The sequence below is a fragment of the Cryptotermes secundus genome, unplaced genomic scaffold, assembly GCF_002891405.2.
Source record: "Cryptotermes secundus unplaced genomic scaffold, Csec_1.0 scaffold62, whole genome shotgun sequence".
In the NCBI taxonomy this organism is placed as follows: Eukaryota; Metazoa; Arthropoda; class Insecta; order Blattodea; family Kalotermitidae; genus Cryptotermes; species Cryptotermes secundus.
The window spans coordinates 388,866-412,963 of record NW_019727786.1 but is presented as its reverse complement, the minus strand read 5'-3'; the positions used below and the strand labels follow the sequence as shown (position 1 = coordinate 412,963).

The window sequence follows — 24,098 nt, the reverse complement described above, 5'->3', positions numbered from 1 at the left end:
AAAAATAAATTTCTAAAAATGTATTAAAATTAAGCCAATACAGATTTTCATGGATAAGCCATTGCTCTCTCAGCACAACTTCCAGTTGCATTCCTGCAGGAGTCTGACATGTTTGTGACTACTGTATAGGACACTGAAGAAATGTTTATAGAATATTACTGTTTCAGTGTGCTGCGTTCACTAGAAACTGAGACCACCAAATTAACTAGGCCAAGGCCTGGGCCCTTGCATCCAGTAAATAAACTACGTGATATTTGTTTTATGCTCCTGATGGTTCAGTTTCCACTTGCTCTGTGACAGTTCTTAAAGAATATATCCTCAAATGAAAACTCTTTAGAAGGTCTGTACTTCCTGATGAGGAAGCTATCAGACTTAGAAATTCCTGTATTTAAGCTCATGAATATTTAAGAAAATTTGTGAACAACTATATGATCTGCACAGAATTTCAAAATAAGTGGTTGAAGAAATGTCTTTCTGCCTTAAAAATGTGTCTTGATCACACTGTACAAAGCTGGAAGAAAGACACACTTGTAAATAAATTGGATTAGATTCAAGAGTTGAGCATTAACCTTTAAACGCCGGACTTCGAAATAGTGGTAAGCTTGAGCTGGCCGGAGTTTATTTAAATGTCCGCTGCTGGTGCGCGTTTAAATGCCCGTTGCTACGCTTCGTTTAAATGTCCGTTCCTGTTAGGCGCTTAATCAATTTTAAGCGTTGTGTTTAAAAATGCTCTATCTAGCTCAATTTTTATGATAAATGGATGGAAATAACTTTGTTTATTTCAGAAAAGAACATAGTGTCGCATATTATAAAGGAAGATTTGAAATTTTTAATACAAAGTGTTGTACTCTATTTTCAATTTTTTGTGTTTTAATTTTGATGCGTACTGCAAAAATGGTTTCCCAGTTCTTCACAGAGTTGTTCTGCATTATAACTTCATTTCTGTTTGTAACACTTGACAAATTTTAGCAGTCTCTGGTGTCATAAAACAGATGGAAGCAATAAAATCATTTGGTCTTCTGCTAGCGCTGCTTACACCCTTCGGATTTTCGAATACTTGACTGAAGGTCAGAAGAATGAAAGAATGGCTATTCAAGAGAAAGCTATAGGGGTCCCCTCTTCAGTGCTAAGATGTTCCGTTAGGGCTGCAAAAGCTTATTGCCCCTTCTATTTGAATGAACAGACAGCTGCATCGTGGCTGAGATACAGAGCGTGATCTCTTTTGTGTGCGTTCGTAGTGAAATCGAATACTGTAGTTTCATTTGAACCTATATATACATCAAGAAGGTAACAACAAAAAAGGTATGTACATCGAATTTTACACTATATTTTTAACATACCTATCTGCAGAATCTGCAACAAAATTACTGGATTGTGGATAAGTTTTGGCATAACTCATACGTATATTTTTATTTGCTGTTGTTCAGTAAGGTATTATTTTAATTCCTCTATTAGGGTTTTACTTAAGTCGGTCTGGTAATTACTACATTTAAAAATAAATATTCAGGACTGTGCATGCGCTTCTACTAGCGGCGTGTGCGCGCGCTTCCACTAGCGGAGTTTAAATGCCTGACTGGCCACAACTGGGTACTTTGGCCACGACGACCTTACTCATGACTGGCACAAACTGGGCACTTCGGCACTTAAAGGTTAAGTGTCCTTTACACTGTGATTGTCTGAACTATAAGACTACCACAAGTAATAATAATAATAATAATAATAATAATATATTTCATTACACTATTTACAGTGAGTAGATCTATACAATGTGTGCATACAACAGTATGAGAATTATAATGAAGCAGTCTATGTACATGATGCTCTCTTGTTTTATACAATAGTGTTCTTTGAAGAAATTTGTGTTATTTTCTGACATTTCTGATAGATGTGAAGTTGTAAATACTTTTAGGCTCAAGAGATTATCAGCTTCATGTGCTGATACAAAGTTTATGTTACACCATTTCTGCATGGCTTGCCTACATGTTTTGTTCGTATCCTAAACTACTTTTCAATTGTACAGATTGCAGAGACTGCAGCTGAACCATTGTTCAAGAAGGCAGAGTTGTAGTAGGTGTATAATTAAGTGGAATTGTGACGGTACTTTTACTATGGTCATTGGAAGAATTATGAGGTCTTTCAGGTGCATTTTCTGTCACCTCTTCTTCCAATAAGGGTTGTTTTACCATATTACTATAAGCACTGTTTGTGTTTATGTTATTGCAGCCACCAACTGATTGATGATTATTGATGGTGTTGGAGCATTTCTTTACAGATGGCAGCAGTTGCTTCAGACTAGAAAGGTCCTTTTCTCCATTTCTTCTGAATTCTGTTGCATTTTTCTTGATTCCTCCTATACAACCATTTGACTTAATATTCCCAATCACTAAAATACTGTCCATCTTTCCAGGTGAATTTGACTCATCACTTTTGTTACTTAATAAATGGGTCTGTTGGCACAACGCCCGTGTTGCAGCACTTCCATCACTTAATGTTGAAGAAGTGGAAAATGTTCTGGGTCTGTCCACTGCTTCATTAGATGAAGACTTGTTATTGGCATTTCCAGTAGGGAAAACTCTTGGAATTTCATAGCCGTCACCCACTGTGGGTGGCGTATCATCATAGATCAACTCAAGGTATTTTGGAATCCCACTTAGTGTTACATTGATATGATTTGCATTTTGACTTTCAGCAAGACCTGTTTGCCCTTGTGGTACTGAAAGTTGCTGGCCTCCCTGACTTGACATAATCTCATGGGATGCTTGAAGGAAAGGCACCTGGTCTTGACTGCCAGAATCACTGCTCGTCTTCCATGAATTTCCTGTAATCCAAAAAATCCATGGCTTGAAAACTATGAAACATTACCAGTAAGACTGCTACAGTTAATCAATTCAGTAAGCTGCTAATAGTTTTAAAACGTATTCCACAAAGTGGCTGACTGTTGTTAAATTCCAGTCTTTGAATGAGATGTTCTGGGTAACTGAAATGCTCTTGTAACACATAGTCTCAATGTACTTTTCTTGTCTTTATACATGGCAGTTCAAATGGCAACAATGATACATTTCAGTGCTGTGTGTGTTGGGTGTATTACTGGCTGTGTCATTTGTGTGTAAATGTAGTTGTAGAGCATGTAATGAATAATTTAGTTTTTAGAATTATTTTACATTATAATCATGATGCAGTGGAGTGTGTTACATTCATAACTTGGAAGTTGGCTAGTCTCTCCTTGGTTGCATAGGTTTTAAATTACCCTGTAAAATTTGCTTAGTGGGGGGTGGAGTCCAACTCGGCCCACTCAGCATGGCGGCCACTGATTGGCCTATTGTAGCCTGCCCCAGGTGATTATGACGATGGAGAATTTGGTGGAATGAAGATTGACGGGGGAAACCAAAGTACTCAGAGAAAACCCACCCCAGCGCCACTTTGTTCACCACAAATCTTATTTGATCAGACCCGGGATCGAACCCTGGCTGCTGTGGTGGGAAGCCAGTGCCTAACCGCTTGAGCTATGGCGCGGCCCAAATTACCCTGTATCTCATGTGAGGTTTAAATACATTTCTTAAGTACTGAGATGTATTCTGTGTTAGGCACATATAATGTGCAGTTCTCACAATGTGCCTAATTATTCCAGCCTTACATGCTGAATTAGTTAGAATCAATACCATGTTAAAAGCAATGTAAAACTATACCTGAACTGTTATTATGGTTTTCATCTTCAAAGAAGCCACGGTTATCTATTCCACCTGAATCAATAAGCAAGAAAGTATCACACAAAAATCATGCTTCGTTAGTTTTTCATTTATTAAACACTCTCCCTGCCAGTTAATGACTTAAGCTGGTGAGGTACGTTCTCCTATGGTGCATCCAGATTTAACAACAACAGTATTTTTTATGTTCTTTAACAACTAACAGTGCCATCCATACTAAGTAAAATTTTGTATTTGTTTCATAACACTGAGCTATGATAAAGAAGTTACAAATTTTCTGTATGATGTTAGTGAAAGCAAGTCAGTATACACATTTAGACAAAAATTTTATATTTATAACAGTGGTTCGTCATGCTTTGTAAGTAAAATGGCTTAGCCCTAATATTGTAAACACTGTCAGTTTTCTGTAATTTTATGGTGATAAAGTGGCCAAAATGTTGGTACAGAATGGCCAGTGATCAGGAAGGGGCCTACATCATGGAACAGTTGCTCTATTCATTCTGCTTAATTTTTTAATGCTAGTGGGGTGGGACTAAGTCCCTTGTACTGCAGCCACTTCTGGCCTATTGTACCAGCCCCAGATGATAGGTGAGGGTGATTGTGGAGCAATTGGTGGAATGAAGATTGGCAGGGGAAACCGAAGTACTCGGAGAAAACCTGCCCCAGTGCCACTTTGTCCACCACAAATCCCACTTGACCAGACCTGGGATCAAACCCGGGCCACTGCGGTGGGAAGCCAGTGACTAACCACTTGAGCTATGGCGCAGCCATTCCACTTAATTTAGTCTCATTTGAAGAGGGAAATTCCTCCGCAATAAATGGTATGAATGGGCAATGCTTCCGCAATAAGTGGTTTGAATAAGTCTCGCTGCCAAATTTTCATATAAGAGGAAATCTAACATCTGAATTTGTTAAGATCAAACAGGCCTCTACTGTACCTGAGCAGCCTGTATTATTCCATTTCACACTTATGTTGTTGCCACAAGAGCAACAGTACAAGTAGTTCTGTCCTTAAAGCTGCACAGGTCATGTGCTATGCTGTTATCTGGTTGTTGCTAAAAGCTAGAAAATCTTGTATATGTTAAGAGATGGCACTACTGTACAAAAGTTTGTTTCCTTTGAGATATATGAATCTTTTTATGAAGCAGCTTGGCCATTAATGCATAGCCCATAGTAAAAGGTCTGGCAGTGAAAGGGTTGCATTGGCTGACATGCATTACAAACACAACAGATATTAAACATTTGTTAGTGAATAACAGTGACAGTGTCAAATGGCAACAGAGAATAGTTATGAATTTTATAACAGGAAGTTTCTTGCACAGCTGATTAACTACACAAAGACCATAAACCAGGGAGTTAGCTAATGAAGTACCACAGACTGTAACTTGACAGGCAAGTCTATTCATTAATCAGCTTCACACACAAATGTTTGTAAGATTTATAAGATCTTTTGACTGGAGAGGGATGAAGATAGTTGAGAGTTTAATAACTAACTTAACTAACATCATGGAGCTGAGCCCTTCTTGAGAAGCTGCCAGTTGTGCAGCTACTCAGGAACTTCCCGACATTTTATGGAATCTGAAGGTTCATTTAGCTTAGGATAGGGACCAATGGCAGGCTCTTGTGCACTGTTTTTATTTGGCTCAGGATAGGGACCTGTGGCAGGCTCTTGTGTATTATATTCATTTGGCTCAAGATAGGGACCAGTGGCAGCCTCTTGTGTACTGTATTCATTTGGCTCAGGATAGGGACCTGTGGCAGTCTTTTGTGTACTGTATTCATTTGGTTCAGGATAGGGACGGTGGCAGGCTCTTGTGTATTCATTCATTCCTTCATTCATTTTTTCAGATTCCATAAGATCTTTACAAGGTCAAAAAACAACCAATTAGATATAGAAATCGTCAAGTAGCTTAATCACATCTTGCTTATCAATCAAGCAGCTGTCAAAAAACAATTAATAGTAGATAAGGTTTACATTAGTCATAAAAGAATTAATCTTAAAAACAGTAAAAACATTGACAATTTTAGAATATTGTATTCATTTGGCTCAGGATAGGGACCAGTGTCAGCCTCTTGTGCATTGTATTCATTTAGCTCAGGGTAGGGACCTGTGGCAGTCTTTTGTGCACTGTTTTTATTTGGCTTAGGATAGGGACCTGTGGTAGGATCTTGTTCACTGTATTCATTTGGCTCAGGATAGGGACCTGTGGCAGGCTTTTGTGTACTGTTTTTATTTGGCTTAGGATAGGGACCTGTGGTAGGATCTTGTTCACTGTATTCATTTGGCTCAGGATAGGGACCTGTGGCAGGCTTTTGTGTACTGTTTTTATTTGGCTTGTGCACTGTATTCACTTAGCTCAGGATAGGAACCATTGGCAGGCCCTTGGTCACTGTTTTTATTTGGCTCAGAATAGGGACCTGTGACAGGTTCTTGTGCACTGTATTTGGCTCGATAGGGACCAGTGGCAGGCTGTTGTGAACACAGTAATTTATCTTTAGGTTAAATTAAAAGTGGAAACCTTAAGTAGGTGAGCAACTAAAGAATGACTCTGTTCCATGGAATTAAGTTGTTAGTTGTACTAGGGTTAACACTAATGAATGTATCAGACATTTTTATGCTCTTAATGTACTTAAGTTAGAATATTTTCTTTGTTGAAACAGAATATTATAATGTTAATTTTTCTGTAATGTATTGCAGTAAATTAATTTTATTGTGATGCTGATGATGCTTTTATGAATCTAAGGATCAGCCAGTCTAATTTGTGTTAAGCCTAAAAACTGTAATATGAAGGTTTACAGGGGACATAACGGTGAAGTTCTGCGCTCTCTAAACCATGCTGAATGGTAAGCTTCACATTCAGTTACATCACTCCTGGGGAAAGAGTACCCAGTATATACAGGATAGGATGTGATGGTAAAGAGAAAAATCTCTGACCATGATGAGAACCAAACTCTTCTCCACCCTATAGACAAAATGCTCTACTGACAGAATGATTGTAATATTATATTTCAGCATCCTGTTGCATTGAGGTGTTAATGGTATTAGCACAAGGAACACAAAGCAACACTAGATGCACATAACAAAGAAAGCGGCATGCCCAGTGGGACACGAATGGTCCCAATACGAAAGATAGGAAGAAAATATCCCACATCACCAAAATTATTGATAACAACGACATCCCTTAAGAGTACTATTTGACCAAGTGCACAGTGCAGTAGACTCTTTAAAAAATGTCTTGCCTGAATATGGCCCTGTGCAGCTGAAACATGTTGCATAAACACTGAATGTACACATATTTTAATAATAGTTTAAACATTTATCAAATATTTTAGTAAATTAAATGCAATTTAGTATCATTTAAAATTTAAATTGTTGCGTTATAGATGGAAACAAGGCTACAGATGATCGATTCTGAATAAAACACATGGGAACTAATGGCCTTATAATCACTGTATTTTTAAAGTAATTTGGAGAGTCTGCATTTAGACCATTTGATGCTAATGGTATTAGGTATAAGCAGACCTGATTTAATGGATATTAAAATTTTAAATGCCATCTCCACAGCACAGCCTTCTTTGAATAAACACGACTATTAGTTTTTGACAGTGTCCAGCATCTGAAGTGTTTTCAGACACATCTCAAAAATCAAATGTGTTTCCATCATCAGCTGCAAGGAAGGAAAGGTTTTCACTCAACTGGGCTCATTAGAAAATGCAAGTCTTCATCAGTGTATAACCACTAGAGCAATGGGCCAAACTAAGTAAGATTCTTTTCTTTACTTATACCCAATGGCAGAAAGAGATTCAGTTTCTGGAACATCTTGTCAGAAAAAAATTTAAGATGATTGACATTATTCAAAAGAGTGGTCACACTTATTATAACACACATGATAAACTTTTGGGCTTGGCTACTTGAACTGTTGGTAGTTCCACAGCTGATCAAGAAATTTCCTGCTTTTACAGTCTGGTGGTTATGTGTTCACAGACCCTGCCATTGGACTAATCCAAAACTTAAATATTATTTCACTTCATTTTACTGTGCTAAACAGGAAGAAATGTTTTGAATTTAATATACTACTATAGAATTGGCAAAGGATGAACAAAATAAAAGACATTAAGTTACTGAAGTATACTTTATAATACAAAGGTAGACATTATATGAGCTTCAACTTATCATTCTGTAAATGATTAATTTTATTGATCTGTGTACATACCATTCTGTGTCCTGCTCACGTAATGCCCATTCTGGATGGCTATTAGAGGAAGGTCTACACTTTTGCTTTTTAGTTCTTCCAGAACATCCAAACAATATTTAAATGTAGGTCGTGTCTCAGGATTATAGTTCCAGCATTTCAACATCAGCTGGTGTCTGGAATGCCACAAATTGTTGTATCAGCATTTTTGATATACTTTTCTTATTTTGAAAGAAATAGAAGTAGGTATATGAGAGCAACTTGCTGTCTGTGTGTATCTCTCCAAACAACATTTGAATACCATAACCAATCTTAATGGCACCTGAGCCCAGCTCAGTGACATAATTCATAAATATTTTTTCCGATCAGTAATACCAACGTTACAGCCTCTCATATTTCTGAGGGAAAACCTTAGTACTGCTTGAACACCTGTACTAATCTTCATGAAACTTGATATATATATCTTGACACTGAGGCCATCTAAATGGTGTACATTATATATCTCGCCCATCAATAATACCAACACTATACAGCCTCTCACTGCTGAGGTAATATCCTTAATATTACATGAATGCCTGAACTGATCATTATGAGACTTGATATGTATATCAAACCACTAGAGCCCATCTCAGTGGCATATTTCATAAATTTCATAAATCCCTTCCTTCAGTAATACCAACATTACAGCCATTCATATTACTGAGTCAAAACCTTAATATATCTTGATTTTTCCATACAAATCTTCATGCAACTTGGTATGTATCATGCCATCTCAGGCTATCTCGATGCTGTACTTCACAAATCACTTATTAATACCAACACTGCAGCCTCCAAAATTTTATTGTTTCACTGACTTCATTGTGCACACACACTAAATTTTTCTTTCCCCTTGTGGTATCAGATACTTAAATTACAGTGGAAGGAAGTAAGGTATTAGTGCTTCATAAACCTTAGTATTATATGCTTGAACTCTTCCCTTGTGTGGAGGACTGCAGAGCAAATTATTATTCTGCAGTTTAAAGTATATGTATTTTGACATGATGGCCTGAAAGCTGGAATATTGGAAGGAGAAGAAAGAGTTGTTGTAGGGCAAGGTTAGAGATGTTTCTGCAGCAACAGACTGATGCAAGAATAGAAGAATTGTTGGAAGCGGCATTTTATATCTTCTCCTTGCTGAGGCTGTTTATTTAATCACTACTTATGGCGTGGTGAACTTGACTGTACACCAAGATGGCGGATGTTCCAGTACTGGGATTCTGGAAATACTGGACACAGAAGCTAGCATCACTGAAATTTATCATGCCGTAATGAAAAAATACCAAGATGCAACTTCTGTAGTGCAACAAGTATATAAAATATTCAGTGCATTGAGAACGTTTTTGGATGTACACCGGCTGAAGTGGGGGAAAGCTCAGAGTGGACCTCTGTTCTGAATAGCGTGGAGAAGACAGCAAACTTTTGCAAAGCTATAGATGGGAAGCTGGTCTTTGGCACGCTTTACAGCATGTACATGGTAACACTGAATGAACTGAAGGCCATCTTGAAGGTGGGTGCACAGCAGGATGGAGTGGTGCAGTGAACAAAGCCGCTTTAGAACCGTCGGCCCAGGATGACTTTCAGGACATAACAAATTTAAAAAATCTGGGATTGTAAGATGAATGTTTCACTGCGTTTGTGAGTTTTGCAACTGAGAATTATAAACTTCCATTACTGTGTGGCAAGATGTACAGATTGATTTTCTAAGCTGGACTAGCATAGAAAGGGTTGAAGGGAAATTCACCCACTTTACTTCTTTTACCATCAAACCCATTATGAGAAATGTTGAACTACATAATTATATATGCAGTGACCAAGTAATTTAAACACTACATAGCAGACGTGGCTGTATTTTAAATTTTTCGCAAAATTCTAAAAATTACATGACACCAAACTTCCATATTTATTAACAGGCAAGTTCTAATTATGCTTTGTGTAGTTATTATGTATTTATCAAAATGAAATTCACTTATACTGAGGCCATGGAAGGGAGTCCCATGAATGGTGGGGATGACAGTACTTGAGGGTTCCTCATTTCCCTTCCTCTCCATCTCCCACTGTTCTGTGTCAACCAGCACAGAGTACTTGTCACTAGCAACAGCTATTGTGTGGTTACCACTGTGAATATTCATGTGAACAAACTGATTAGATGACTTGATGGGATTGTAGGGAAGTATGCTGTAAGAGGAAATATAACAGCTTGAGGGAGGAGTGAAGGGGGTCGATCCATGGAACTACTTCTTCTTTGTAGAGTGTGTAAATTAGTAAGAGCATTATGATTATTTGTAGTTAAGGGTTATAAGTGTTCAGTAATTCCAATAATCAATCCAATGCCCATGTGTAGTCGCCAACATGTGACAGTTAGTACATGTGCACGATGTTACTCCAACGTATGCTTCATTTCCTGTTCTGTATCATGGACACTGCTTCTCTGTGCATTAAGCAAGAGATGATAAAAATACAGTGAAGCTCCCATTTAAGGTTTCTGTGGGGAGTGATGAATTTGAACACTAAACTGAAGAAAATCTTGAATAGAGTAAATTTGTCAGTAAGGTGATTGACTTGGGATTTGTGGAATTGAATGTTAAATGAAGTAAAACCTTAACTTGATCATTAAATTGGGGTTGCACTATATATCCTATTACACATACAGCTCTTCTGGACAGTTGTTTGGTCTCCCCAGGCGTCCACCATTCCTGACATAATGCAGAACTTCCAGGTTGGTTCTAGCTGGATATGGCTGCTGTCCAAGTGTCATGATTTCCCAGATAAGGACACCAAAAGCCCACACATCTGACTGGCAAGTGAACACGCCATCCACCAGTGATTCAGGGGCCATCCATCTGTAAAAGTAGTCCTTTCCATATATGTGGTTTCTTCCTGAATATCAGTTCTTAAAAATATTAAATAACCAACTATTTGTTTAACAAATGATGTGAAATATAGTAAGTAACAAGAGAGATAAATGTCAGTTGTCCCTGAAGTTAATCACCATATCATGAAACAGGGGTCCAATCTCTGCTCTTGGGGATGTTCTGGTGGTAACCACTGAACAAGAAAATGGGTAGGCTTCAGAAACATGGGTGTGATGGGAAAGAGAAAGATCTGTACTTATTCCAGGAGTCAGACCTCAACTGTCCACTCTGTAGTCAAATATCGAGTTACCTTGGTTTATTCTTACAGCAATAAATTATAGAAAGGGACTGTGAACATACCATATGATATGGCAACATGTGAACATACCTTACAGGTAATAGTCCTTCTCCTTCTTTTCGATAATAGTCATTCTTGTATATATCTCTTGCAAGGCCAAAGTCTCCAATCTTAACTATCCTGTTCTGAGGATCTCCTGATGATACTAGACAATTGCGACATGCCAAATCTCGGTGAACAAAATGCATTTCTTCCAAATATCTGCAACCTCTGGCAACATCTACACACATTGCCAACAGGTCAAGTAATGTAAGAGAATTTCCTGTGTACTGAAAAAAAAAATATTTATCTCATGAAAGGAGGAGAGTAGCATTAAAGCAATCACAAGGATAAGTCCACATCCCAACATATATACACATGCAGCAACTTAAAAACTTTGAGTCTCACTTTGAAATCACATTTTTCTCAGCATTTGTGTAAGAAACAGATTCACTGCCAACAATGACACTACTGCTCAAATATGTGAGCTGTCCCAATGCTTGTAATGTTTTTTGACAGTTATGTAAGTAATTCATCTTTCCTCCTGCAAATGGCATTCAATCAGCACAGAACATTCAGTTATCACAGAACAGCTTATGAGGAGTCGGTACACTTACTAGTTTTTGACGTACAATATTTACAAACATTTGTTTACTTTTTAATTGAATATGCTTGTGTTAATGCATCTAGCCATCAGGATTAAACTGTCATTTAAACTTCTGGCAGTGATTATGCTAAGATAAGAGATTAATAACAGTTCTAAATTTAATGTTAATTAACTCACAGTCAACACTTGTAGCTCCATTTAGAAATGTCTGTCTTTGGAAGTATTCTGTCAGGCCTTATGTGACAAACTTTATCAGTCGTCGTTGCATTATTGTAATGATGCATGCAGTCTGGGTGGCTAAGTGTTTGTGTTTTAGCCCACTTTCCTAAAGTAGGCTTATGCGATCTCCATCCTGTGTGTTTGTGAATCCCCCCCCCCAACAACTTTTGGATGCCTGAACCAATCTTTATGAAACTTGATATTGTAACATTTATGTGTGACTATAGACAGGATTTGGATTGGTGAATAGATTTATAGACCACTTACAGATGATAACTAAACTCTAACACTAATCACTATTTTCACACTTTACAGTTCACTAAAGCACATAGTCTAGTGTTCTCAGGCTGTTATTAGACGTTATCTGCTCCAACAGTGGCAATTCCTGTGCCTCTGCTGAAGTTTTCTCTTCACAAACTCCCATATAGAACTCACTCTCCACTGACTAAGCTCCAAACCTTGTCTTAGTTATAACATCTCAGCATGGACCACGTAGAAGACACAGCTCTTCCATTATTATAGTCCAACTGTTACAATATTGTGACATGTTGCACAACGGAGAACATGTAGAAGACACAGCTCTTCCATTATTATAGTCCAACTGTTACAATATTGTGACATGTTGCGCAATGGAGAACTCCCCCCCCCCACCAGCAGTGACGCGGAGGGTGAGTCAGCGCTCCGTCATCTACCCTCCGCACGGTAACGTAATGCGCAACGCGCGGTGACGTAAGACAGCGTGAGGTAACAGCGTTGCTACGTAACAGGCACACACAGCCACTATATAAGAGAGCTGCACTGCCTGCGAGGAGTTGTTGTAGTGTGGCCATCCCCGAGTTCAGTTGTAGTCAACTTAACTTGTAGCCGTCCCCGGAGAGAGAGTTAAAGTGTATCAGCGCCAACGACAATTCTCCAGTCAGCAGTCTAGAGTTGAACTATAGCAGCCGTCGCGGAAAGAAGTACTGGACATGTGTGTAACTGAGAATTAATTTGGAGTGTGTAACAGAGTGACACTTGTATAGCTCCCGTACTGTGAAAAGTGTAGTCTACTGAAGATAGAATGAACTGATTTGTGAATAGGGTTATAAATTGCGAAACCCCACAACAGTGTTAACAGATTATTGCAATTAGGGTTATAAAGTGTGAAACCCCACAACATTGTCATAATTAATTGTAGCCATTACTTGTAGGTTGTTGAATAAACCAATTAACAATCTCTACGGCGTCTTCAGTAACGAAACACGTTACAATATTAAGAATCTGCTGCATAGCAAGAGGAACGTGTTTGCTGAGCCTTTGCCTAGAAACAGGCCTGGTATATTTGCCTATCTTATGGTCATTGCATAGTAATGTCTCTACACACTACAGTATGTATATCATGGCAGCTGAGCCCATATCAACAGCATATTTCATGAATCCCTTCCTGCAGTCTGTGTGTCTGTATGTATGTATCCCCCATTCTGCTGTAGGCAACGGCTTGATAAACACATTCCTGTGGTATCAAATACGTGCTACAGTAGAAGAATTGTTGGGCATGTCATTTTCTATGTGGGATTTTATCAAAGGAGGGTCTATGGGTCTGTCTCTCTATCCCCATATCATTGCTAGGTAACAACTTGTTAAAGATGTTCCCTCAGCAATGAAGAATTGTCGGAGGCATCATTTTCTATGCAGTCCATGTTATGTCAAAGGAAAGTAGGCAGTTATTTCTTCTAGAAAACCACACAGTACTGGGAGATATGGAATTCCCTACTCTTGGATGATTAGGAGTAACCCCCAAGTTAAAACCTGGGTGCTAGTCTCCTAGTACTAGGGGATTGAAAAACTCCTTACTCCAAATTGTGTACCCATATGTTTTACAGTATGACAAATTATTTTTCACAAGAATATATATACAACAATATTCCTCAACCTTTTCCATGTAGAATTGCACTAATAAATCCAATTATCAGTCCAAACCCTGTGTCTAGTCACTAACATGTGACAGTATTATTCTTATTATTATGTTATGCTTTTATTTTATACAATAAGAATTATATTTCTTGGAGAATTTTAACAGATTGTCAACATATTAGTAGTATGTAATAAATACAAAGCAACAAAACATGAAGATTACATCTGACTACAAAATAAGGTGAGCATCGAAATGGCAACAGTGTACTAAATAAACAGTAACACAGGCCGATGACATGCCAAAATAGGACTGAACAAGATCTTATTATTATCATCACAGTTTGTGATTTATTTTTATATGACTAGAAATGCATATGAATTCAAAATTCACACACTTGGTGAAGAACATTAGTATGTAATATATATCAAGGGACTTGTGATGCATTACTTACTAGGAGTGGTCTGTTTGACCGGAGGTAACTCAGCAAGTCTCCATTCTCCATTAATTCCATTATGATAAAATTTGGGTCATTATCAAGGCAGACTCCCAAGAGCTGAAGAATGTGCTCATGCTTAAAGTTGCTCATCAGTTGAGCTTCTTTTAAAAACTCAGCCTTTTCTTGTTCAGTAGCTCCCTTTCGTAATGTCTGCAAGAAACACAGCAACAGGAAAAGTTTTGTTGTACAACAACTATCATACATACATGCTACAATAATTATTTCAGTGCATTTTTTATGTGTTGCTGTAATCATCAGGCAGCGGAAACCCCCATTCAGTGTTCCTTGATCTGAGGTTTTCTCTCATTTGATGTTCAATTGCAGTGATCCAAAGATGCTAATCCAAATAGTAAATACTTCCTCCATTTAATATTTCACTCAATTTACTTTTCAAATTTACTGTACCTGAAAGAAATCTGAAATGGGCATTTTAGTGTAAGTAAGCAAAAACTAAAACTACTCACGTTTCTCATTCAGAATATAATGTGTTGCAACTATTATTGTCTTTGGAAGAATTTTTTTAACCATGTGTGTCATATTGTCTTGTTACCACAGTTGCAACATTTAACATTTATTATTATGGTTGAAACCTTGAGACAGCTGACATACTGTACATTAAATCCTACAACTGTAAAGGTAAAGAAAATGATGGTACATAAATGAATTAAGGGAGTTGGTGTAACAGTAAAGCTCTCAACTTGTGTTCAGAAAATGTTTCATTTGAATCTTGGCCAGAGTATCGTCCAATATGGTTTTCCTCAGTTTCCCCAGGCAGATACCAATCTCTTTCTCTCTTTTTCCTCCTGCTCCCACTTTGGAGCATAGGGGCATCCATGAAATGCTTTGTTTCACTTCAGTTTCATAATCAGAAGACAATCAGTAGGACTCCTTGGATGGGGGATCAGTCTGTCACAAGGCCGCTTCCTACATAAACTCAGAATAAATGCTGACAAACATCCATGCCTTGAGTGGCATTCAAACTCATGATCCCAGTGTTCAAATGAGCAAAGACAGTTCATGCCTTAGACCATGTCTTCACTGTGATGGGCAGCAGATCACTCATGGAGCTGAGCCCTTCTTGAGAAGCCGTCAGTTGTGTGCAGCCACTCAAGAACTCCCCAGCATTTTATGGAATCCGAAGGTTCATTACCCTGTTCACAAGAGCCCTCCACTGGTCCATATCCAGAGCCACATCAATCCAATCCATACCATTCCATCATGTGTCTCTAAGATCAATTTTAATATTATCCACCCACCTACATCTTGGTGTTCCTAGTGGTCTCTTTCCTTCTGGCTTTGCCACAAATATTCTGTATGCATTCCTCTTCTCTCCCATTCATGCTACATGCCCTGCCCATGTCACCCTTCTTGACTTGATCATTCTAATTATACTTGGAGAAGAGTACAAGTTCATTATATAGTTTTATTAAACCTCCAATCATTTCATCTCTCTTTGTTCCACATATTCTCCTCAGCACCCTGCTCTCAAACACCCTTAGTCTGTGTTCCTCTCTTAATGTCAGAGATCAAGTTTCACACCCGTACAGAACCACAGGCAAAATTATATTTTTGTATATTGTAATTTTTATGTTTTTGGACAGCAGACGAGAAGGCGAAAGGTTCTGGCCTGAATTGTAGCAAGCATTACCCAAATTCAGTCTCCTCTTAGTTTTCCTGAATCAGGATTTGATTTGTTATAGTCATTCCCAAGTATTAGAACTGTGCCACATTTTCAAAACATCTGTTAGCTGCCTTCATGTCATGATTTTGCCCAGCAATCTGGTGATAAGACAGCAATATATACTTAGTTTTCTCCATGTTTACTTCTAGACCAACCTCCTTATTGGTGTCAATTAAAGTCTGTTTTTCTTTATGGTATTTATATTATCACCCAGTAGATTCACATCATCCGCATAGACCAACAGCTGTTGTGTCCAATTTAATTTCAGTCCCACCTAGTTTTCCTGTACCTTCCTAGTGGCATATTCTAAAGCAAAGTTGAAAATCAGTGGCAATAAAGCATCTCCTTGTTTTCTGATAACTCCCTACTTGCAAAAGAAATGCACTCTGGGTTGGGTATCATGTATCTGCACTGTATTTAGCAATGCTTGAAGCAATTCAGTACTGTATAGTATCAAATAAAGCTGTCATGGCCTATTCTTAAGGTATTATCCCAAGCATTTGCCTTGAAGGAATGAGGAAAATCATGAAAACTGTCATTCAGGGCAGTTGGTGTCCCAGACAATTTTAACCAAGCACTACCTGAGTGAAAGTGAGAAGTATTACCGCTTGAGCTACCTGAGTTGTTTGGCCTTACCTGCTGTGCTCTCTGAATGGTAACTGATGGTAAGATTACAAAGATATGCTGAGACTCTCAAATTAGCTCATTTTTTCACTGGTTCAAGGAGCTAACCAGTGCTGTGCATTAGTAACACACTGTTCATGATTCTACACATCTGCTAGTGTAGGAAAAGAGCATGTGGTTTATCTCAGTTCCCTGCACCCCTTTTTCTTACTCATACAGCAGAATCTGAATCTAACTTCAATTTTTCGTTAAATCACATGTGCACATTCTTAAATATATGCGTTTTCAGCAATTATGATTTTCTAAACATTAACCTGTTGTAACCTTGTAACAAGTTGTGTTACTTGTTTAATTGTATTTGACATTTTGTTGCCATCTTCAGGGTAAATGTTTGGTGAAATGGAAGACAATTAGACAAGCATGCTCATCAAGTCTGAAAACCAATATTATTAATCTGTACTAGCTTTGAAACCTGAAGATCACAGATTAGACTACCTTATGTTCCTACCTTAATAGCAACTTTTGTCTCAGCTCCTCCAGAATTAGGCAGGTTTCTTGCATTGCCTTCAAACACTTCCCCAAAGGCTCCACTACCAAGGAATTTTGTCAGAGTAATCTGATCTCTGCGAATATGAGGTAACAATGCAATCTCTTCATCTGTAGGGATGTCAGCTGTTATATAGAGAGCATTTGTGTTCTGGATAAAGTTTCCTCTGCGAGGAAGTTCTCTCAATGTTGCCAGTTCAACGTCTGGTCCTCGAGTTGCTGTTGTCAGTGTCATCACTTGCAGAGATTTCTTCTCCTTTTCCCGACGCTGAAATACTACACCAGAGATAAGAAAATGATGTCTGAAAATTCCAAATTCCTTTCGGTTCTCTGTCAGACTCAAATATTTGTGTAATTACATTTTTATCAGTGGAAGTATGAAAATTTAAAATTCAAACAAAATAAAATGAAACTCTTCCCATTTGGTTTTTCATATTATCAAATAAATTGACCAGAAATATCATATAATACCTGATTAGACATTCAGAAAATACTTATAGACAATTCTTATGGTGAATTCCAACAATTTCTGATTAAGATACTGGTAAAACAGCAGTGGGTTTTCTAAGGACTGGTACTCACTATGTCTCATGCTGTACAATAATCTAAACATCTTTACAATATAAAAAATTATGTCTTTATATGGAAGTAAAATGGAAGAATGATCATCATCCACAGTTAACACTCACAATAAAAATAATGCATGAAGGCATATGAACTAACATAAATTATCAGAAGTTCCTCATATTATCAGGTCAAGGTGTATCAGAAACAAAAGTAATCATAATAAACTTGTATAGTGAGACCTCTGTTCAAGAAACTAGTAGTGTTCAATAGAAACTATTTAATTGCTAAAGGAAAAAATGAAAATAGAAAGGGTACCTTGCTAGTTGTAAAGCAGGAATTTGTTTATTCTGTAGTAAAATATATGTAACATAAAATACTAAGTGGAATTTATGGACCATTTAAGCTTTGGACTGGCAGTCACTGGTGCATCACTTTTGGGAAACATTATTTTGTCAGGTTGACCCCTCTTTTGAAAAAAGTCTGATGTTTGATGATCAAAAATGAATCAAAGATCAGTGTCATACTGAACCAGAAAGTTTAAAATTTGAATACAGTGAACTGGGTTTTGTGGGATGTCATATGTTAACTGGGCCTCAAAGGGTTAAAATAATGCCAAAAACTTCTGAAACATGAATACTTACCATATATCAGTATGAATATTCCAGTTATACAAATGGTTACCATTACAGTTGGTATCAAAATGCTGAGTACAATTTCTAGCTCTTGCTGTTTTGCTAGCATGGCTGCTTCAGTGAAATCAAATGATTCACTTGCTACACTGAAGTCACTCCAGCCATATCTGTTCATAGATCGGACTCTGAAGATGTACTTCAGACTTGGGCTGAGATCTGTAATAATCCAGTAGTTTTCTGCAAAAGAAATTTAATTACTGTTTGTAAAGAGGTACTTTTAACACTGTCAATAAGAGAAACTTGAGCTACTTGGGTAAATGTGTTCTCCTAGCACCAAAGGTAGCCTGCAATACTGTAATATAGAATATTTACAGTTTTTATTCCATGTAGATCAGTTGTTGCTATAGTCCAATATAGTTATTATCAGCCTTTTCAATCTTGCATCCTGTTAGTCACTGTTTCAAAAAGCTTAATCCCTCCAGAGTAAAAACAAAACTTCTCTTTCCCTAGAGGTGTATTTTTCCAGTTAGATGCTATGTAGAGGAGACCCTTGTACATAGGGACATCATGTACCTCAGGCCACCCATCTCAACTCTTTGAATTGTGACACAGAAGTATCTGTTCTAGAACTGATAGATTGGTATTACATTCATCAAGGTTTTATGCCACACAAAACAATGGCAGCAGCATAAGTCTGTTGTAATTATACCATTTATGTTCTCTGACATCTGTTCTACTTATACTGACCAAGAATTCTAAATTTTGAATGAAAAGCTAAGGGATCATATTAAAACTTATTGTATATTCTACTTTCTTTATAGTGTTAAGGAATTTAATGTGATGTTGACCAAGGTTATCTATCCATAAAAATAAATGCTGAAAACAACTTCAAATTAAAATGTCATGTCCTTATACCTGGGGCTATGACCAAAGGTATGAATGTGAAACCAGATGGATATATAAGCAGCTGTTAAAGTAAGTGCAGCTGTTTTTTTCTGTTTTCAATTAATGAACAAATTGCCAGAGCTATTCAAAAGCTTCTTGTTCATTTTTCATTAGCATAACATATGCAAAGGTACAAGGAATAAAATAATGAGTAGAAGGTATATGTTTTCAGATGCCCAGAAGTAAAGCTGCTTACAAGCAACCACCAGTATCCATACCAAAAATTGCTTTATCAATTGAAGCTGTTCACGAAGGATTGGCAGTTCGAGCAGCAGCAGAACAGTTTAATGTTGCACACACAGCCCTTCAGAGACCATCTTCATTATCAAAATAAGAGTGGTAGTGAACAATTCTTCTACAGCAATAAATGTGCAGTATGGGCAGTATTCTGAATAAAGGAGTAAGGTGGGTTGACAGATTGTATTACCACAGCTAGCCATATTCATTAAAGATTAAAAAGGAAGAAAGTAATGAAACTAGCTTATCAGGAGGATGTGAATGGCTGAGCAGGTGAACAATGGATCACTGGTTTTATGAAAAGAAGAACTGTGCTATATCTCTGAGAAAGTTTCAAGCCATTAGCCTGGCTAGAGCTACTGCTTTTAAGAGTACTGTTGTTGAAGCTTCTTTTACAAAATACCAGCATCATCCCCTGTACCACTGCCAGTTTGCTGTGCTGCTCAGGCCTTGGCTTTTTTTAGCTGTGTTATGAACTTGTGCTGTGTGAGATCAAGTCCCTGGGTGGAATTGCCTGTTACTTCTGCTGTCTTGGCCTTGAATCCACACCACATGGTCTCTACTAGGGTCCTCGTTGTTTTTGTCTTGACCTGGATTCTGTGGCTGCAGAATGTCAGAATTGCTTGTAGGCCTGATTGTGTTTACTGAGTCCTCTCATTGAGTTCCTAGTGGAGGCTCTGTGTTCATTAGTCGACCAATACCAGGACATCTTCTAGCCGATGTTTCATGGTCTCTTCGAGTTCAGACTGGACAAAGTTTATCATGACCACATTTTCTTCTTGGCCATTCCTAATTGCTGCCTTCGTCCTTTCTTGACTGTACTCTCCTCCTTGATGGCACTTAATGTTGCTTTCATGTTTTCTTGACTGACTTTCATCTGTTCTTGATTGGTCTTTATCGTGGCCTCCGTCATTTTGTGACTGGCTTTCACTTCTAGCCTGGAGTCCATCTTAGCTTTCATTTTATTTTGGTCAGCTCTCATCCCTTTGATAGCTACCAGGCAGTCAAAATGTGCCATGACTATCCATCACGTGGGTTCTGTTCTCACAGTACACAGTTCAGTAAGTCTAATAATTCAATGCAATCCAATTATCCCACTTTTGACACCAGTTGTCATCATGCCATGGATGATCTATTCTGGATCCATTATTCTGGCTGTCAGATGTCATGTCACAATATGTTGAAAATTCTTGACTCAGTATTTCTTTGGCCACAGTTACTTTGCCTTCATGCATAAACTGGGTTCCAAACACACTGTAGTGAAATTCTGTGGCTTGACTTTCTACATTATGCACTCTCACCTTATTAGTCATGAACCAGACATTTACTGTTATTTAATGCAGTCACTACATATTTTTCTACTTATAAATGACAGGCTGACAGAGGGAATAATCGTAGACCTCTTCAGCCAACTGTCATGTTCCTAGCTGGCTTATCAATGGAGCAACGGTTTGTTACTCAGGAGATCTTTGATCCAACCAGACACAAGTCACTTGCTGCTGTTTGGTGAATGAAACAAAAACTTTGGCACAGAGGACTTCATAACAATATAATGCCTTAACTCACACAAAACTAAGTTACTGAATTCATTTGCTTATACAGAGATACTAAAAGACCTCTTATCTTGGGTAATCGACAGTATAAACATGAGATTTTTGGAGTGCAGTGGATAATATGCTTCCATATTATTCATTTTACCATAAAATCACTACATACAACTGGACTGTTGACATCACTTCTAGAATAAACAAATAAACAGTACTCAGAAAACTTGACAGTTCTTAAAAGAGTGACAGTGAGAGGGTTCAGTATTACAGAAACAAAATATGTATTTATGTTTCATACCTGTTCCATTGTAATACAGCACCCAATTATCACTGTCATCATCAGCTTCAATGGCAGTATCATCCTCAATTCTGGCTGCACTGTGAGTGTCTGAGGTAAAGTTTGCTTCCCTCTTGTCTCGTCTCTCCCCTTCAATCTTGCCTTCCAAACAGTATAGTTCTATATGAGCGCCATTCTCACGAGAAGGGTCCCATATTACCTGATACACATCCCTTCTCAGTTGCTGGATAACAGGAATACCTGGGGGGCTTGGACAATCCCCTGAAAATTAAGAAAAGTATGTTTATATTCTCAGTTTCTTTAATGATGATATCTTAACTGCATAAGTAGTATATTGCTAGAAAGGAGGATGATTCTGAGTGATGATTTAGATGGAAGTGGTTTTGGTACTGCAGATAGAGCTTCACTGTGTTTACGGAGAGTCTGAATACACAGAAAGAAGCTTTATCAGTCACAGGGTTGTGAGGTTTGAAGTTATCACGGTATTACTAATGAAGGTTACTGTCTTCTGGAATGTGACACTGGGTTGTCTTGTAGAGAGTTATCAAAATTTCAGGAGGACCAGTTGCCTCCACCTTCAGAGCAGAAGATATCACATCCCAAAAAGACAGTAATTTTCAGTCAGTGTATTACTTCTGTGAAAGCTGAAAAATACAATACATGAAAATCAGTTTTATTCCATTGATGTTGATTTTTCTTATGTATTTTTAGGAATAAAAGATGGTATAGGCAAATGAAATATTTCAATTAATATTTCATGGTAATATTCATTATACGAGGGTAAGTCAATAAGTAACTTACAAATGGATATAGAACTTAAACAAGTAAGAGTACTGATTTGAAAAATGCTTTTATTTCTCAACATAATCTCCCTGTATTGAGGCACTTGTCCATCGTTTCACAAGCCCCTGAAAACCAGCAGCATAAAATTCTTTGGGCTGCTGTTGGAACCAGGCGGTGACTTCCCTTTCTACAGCTTCGTCATCGGGATAATATTCAACCGAAAGATGATGTTTAAGAGGGCCAAACAAATGGAAGTCGCTTGGAGCAAGGTCGGGCTATACGGAGGATGCTCGAGGACTTCCCACTTGAAATTTCGCAGCGTTTCATTTGTCTTGTTGGCAGCATGGGGACGCGTGTTGTCATGCAAGAGCAACACGCCTTTCGTGAGGAGTCCTGGTCGCTTCCGTTGAATGGCCTTATGAAGTTTCCTGAGGATGTTACAGTAGGAGTCGGCATTTACGGTTTGTCCTTGAGACTGGAATGCGGTGAGCAGTATGCCTTCGTGATCCCAGTCACCATCTGGTTCTAACAGCAGCCCCAAGAATTTTATGCTGCTGGGTTTCAGGGGCTTGTGAAATGATGGGACAGGTGCCTCAATGTACAGGGAGATTATGTTGAGAAATAAAAGCATTTTTCAGATCAGTAATCATATTTAAGTTCTATAACCATTTGTAACTTACTTATTGACTTACCTATGTATTTATTGAGAGTAAGGCTGAAATGAAGTCAGTAGTACAGGATCTTCTGTGAGCAATTTATCTTGATCAAGAAATTTCATTTTGATATGGTTAAGATGGTTAATCACTGGGGCCAAAAGGACCCACAACTGAAATAAACCTTGTGTCAGCTCAGCTCAGCTCAGTTCACTTCATGACAGCCTGTTTCTCTGAGGTTTATTTCAATATTATGCTGCCATCTACACCTTGATCTCCTGACAGATCACTTATCATGATGTCCTCCAATCAACATGATGTATGTTCTATTTATTCTCCCATGTACATTATAGTTCCTGACACCTTCATCACTGACCTTCATGGCTGACTGGTTAGAATTCCTAATTCATATTCTTGAAGTACTGGGTTTGAATCTTGTCCCAAATAGTGGCTATCTGGTGAAAGCTTTTAGTGTTTTCCCTCAGTTCCTCCAGTCATATCCTGAGATAATGTATTAAATAGGCTACATTCATGTCTTTCCACATTTTATTCATAAATTAAAATCATCCTGTATTAAATGCTGTATAATCTATATAATGGAAAATGGCAGTTTAATGATTTAATCAGCATAACAATATTAGCTGTGGAGCACAAATATTGAAGCCGTTCATCATATAATTTTCTCTGTTCTTCCAGGATAGATGAATTCTTACCTAATGATTCATAGGCAAATCTTTCGTCTAGGGGCCATATGTATGGCACTGAAGATTGAGGGTAAATTAAAGAAAGTCTAAATATATAGTATGTTTTTGGAAATAAGTGATCCACAAAATAGACATTTGTGTCTTCTGTTTCTTTCAGTAAGTTGTTCCAATGTGCTGAACCGGCTTCACGGTACTGGATGTCATACCTGCAACACAGAAAGTTTTTGAATAAATGGGATTTTCAGAACCAATCAGTTTTAGTTATCTTATCACGGATTCTGATTACACAAACGATTATAATTATTTGCATGTCTAAAACATCNGAAACGTCGGTTAACACCACATATACACGGCGCCAAAGCCCAGAAGACTGCTTTCTTCATCTTTTTAAATGTATTTATTTTGGCTGGTGCCATACAATTCAGAAACCTTAGTACTTCTATCTGATATTTAAAACCTAAAGACTAAAATATATAAAATCATAATTTTACCTTTTTTTTTTGTATAAAACTTGGTCTGCTATGCAGGGGAAGAAACATA

At 37.8% G+C, this 24,098-nt stretch overlaps 1 protein-coding gene and 1 long non-coding RNA gene across 4 annotated transcripts in view; one reads left to right on the top strand and one right to left on the bottom strand.

The window, feature by feature from the left end:
- Positions 1-1,714: 1,714 nt before the first annotated feature.
- The window catches only part of LOC111864934 (proto-oncogene tyrosine-protein kinase ROS), a 133,100-nt gene continuing 110,716 nt past the window's right edge, over positions 1,715-24,098 (bottom strand). For 2 of the 3 annotated variants that reach the window (XM_023852564.2, XM_023852566.2), the window contains exons 29-38: positions 23,568-23,764; positions 21,419-21,679; positions 18,401-18,628; positions 17,155-17,468; positions 14,297-14,491; positions 11,177-11,415; positions 10,585-10,776; positions 7,919-8,073; positions 3,687-3,740; positions 1,715-2,818 (exon numbers count right to left, since the gene is read on the bottom strand). In XM_023852564.2, the coding sequence (XP_023708332.1) occupies positions 2,049-2,818; positions 3,687-3,740; positions 7,919-8,073; positions 10,585-10,776; positions 11,177-11,415; positions 14,297-14,491; positions 17,155-17,468; positions 18,401-18,628; positions 21,419-21,679; positions 23,568-23,764 (2,605 nt within the window). In that variant the 3' untranslated portion in view covers positions 1,715-2,048. The remainder of the gene's footprint in view (positions 2,819-3,686; positions 3,741-7,918; positions 8,074-10,584; positions 10,777-11,176; positions 11,416-14,296; positions 14,492-17,154; positions 17,469-18,400; positions 18,629-21,418; positions 21,680-23,567; positions 23,765-24,098) is intronic. The other variant, XM_023852565.2, reaches the window with a different exon arrangement.
- On the top strand, positions 2,545-23,872 carry LOC111864935. Its single transcript, XR_002842874.2, has 3 exons — positions 2,545-2,633; positions 19,509-19,741; positions 23,716-23,872. It is a non-coding gene; the product is annotated as an uncharacterized LOC111864935 (long non-coding RNA).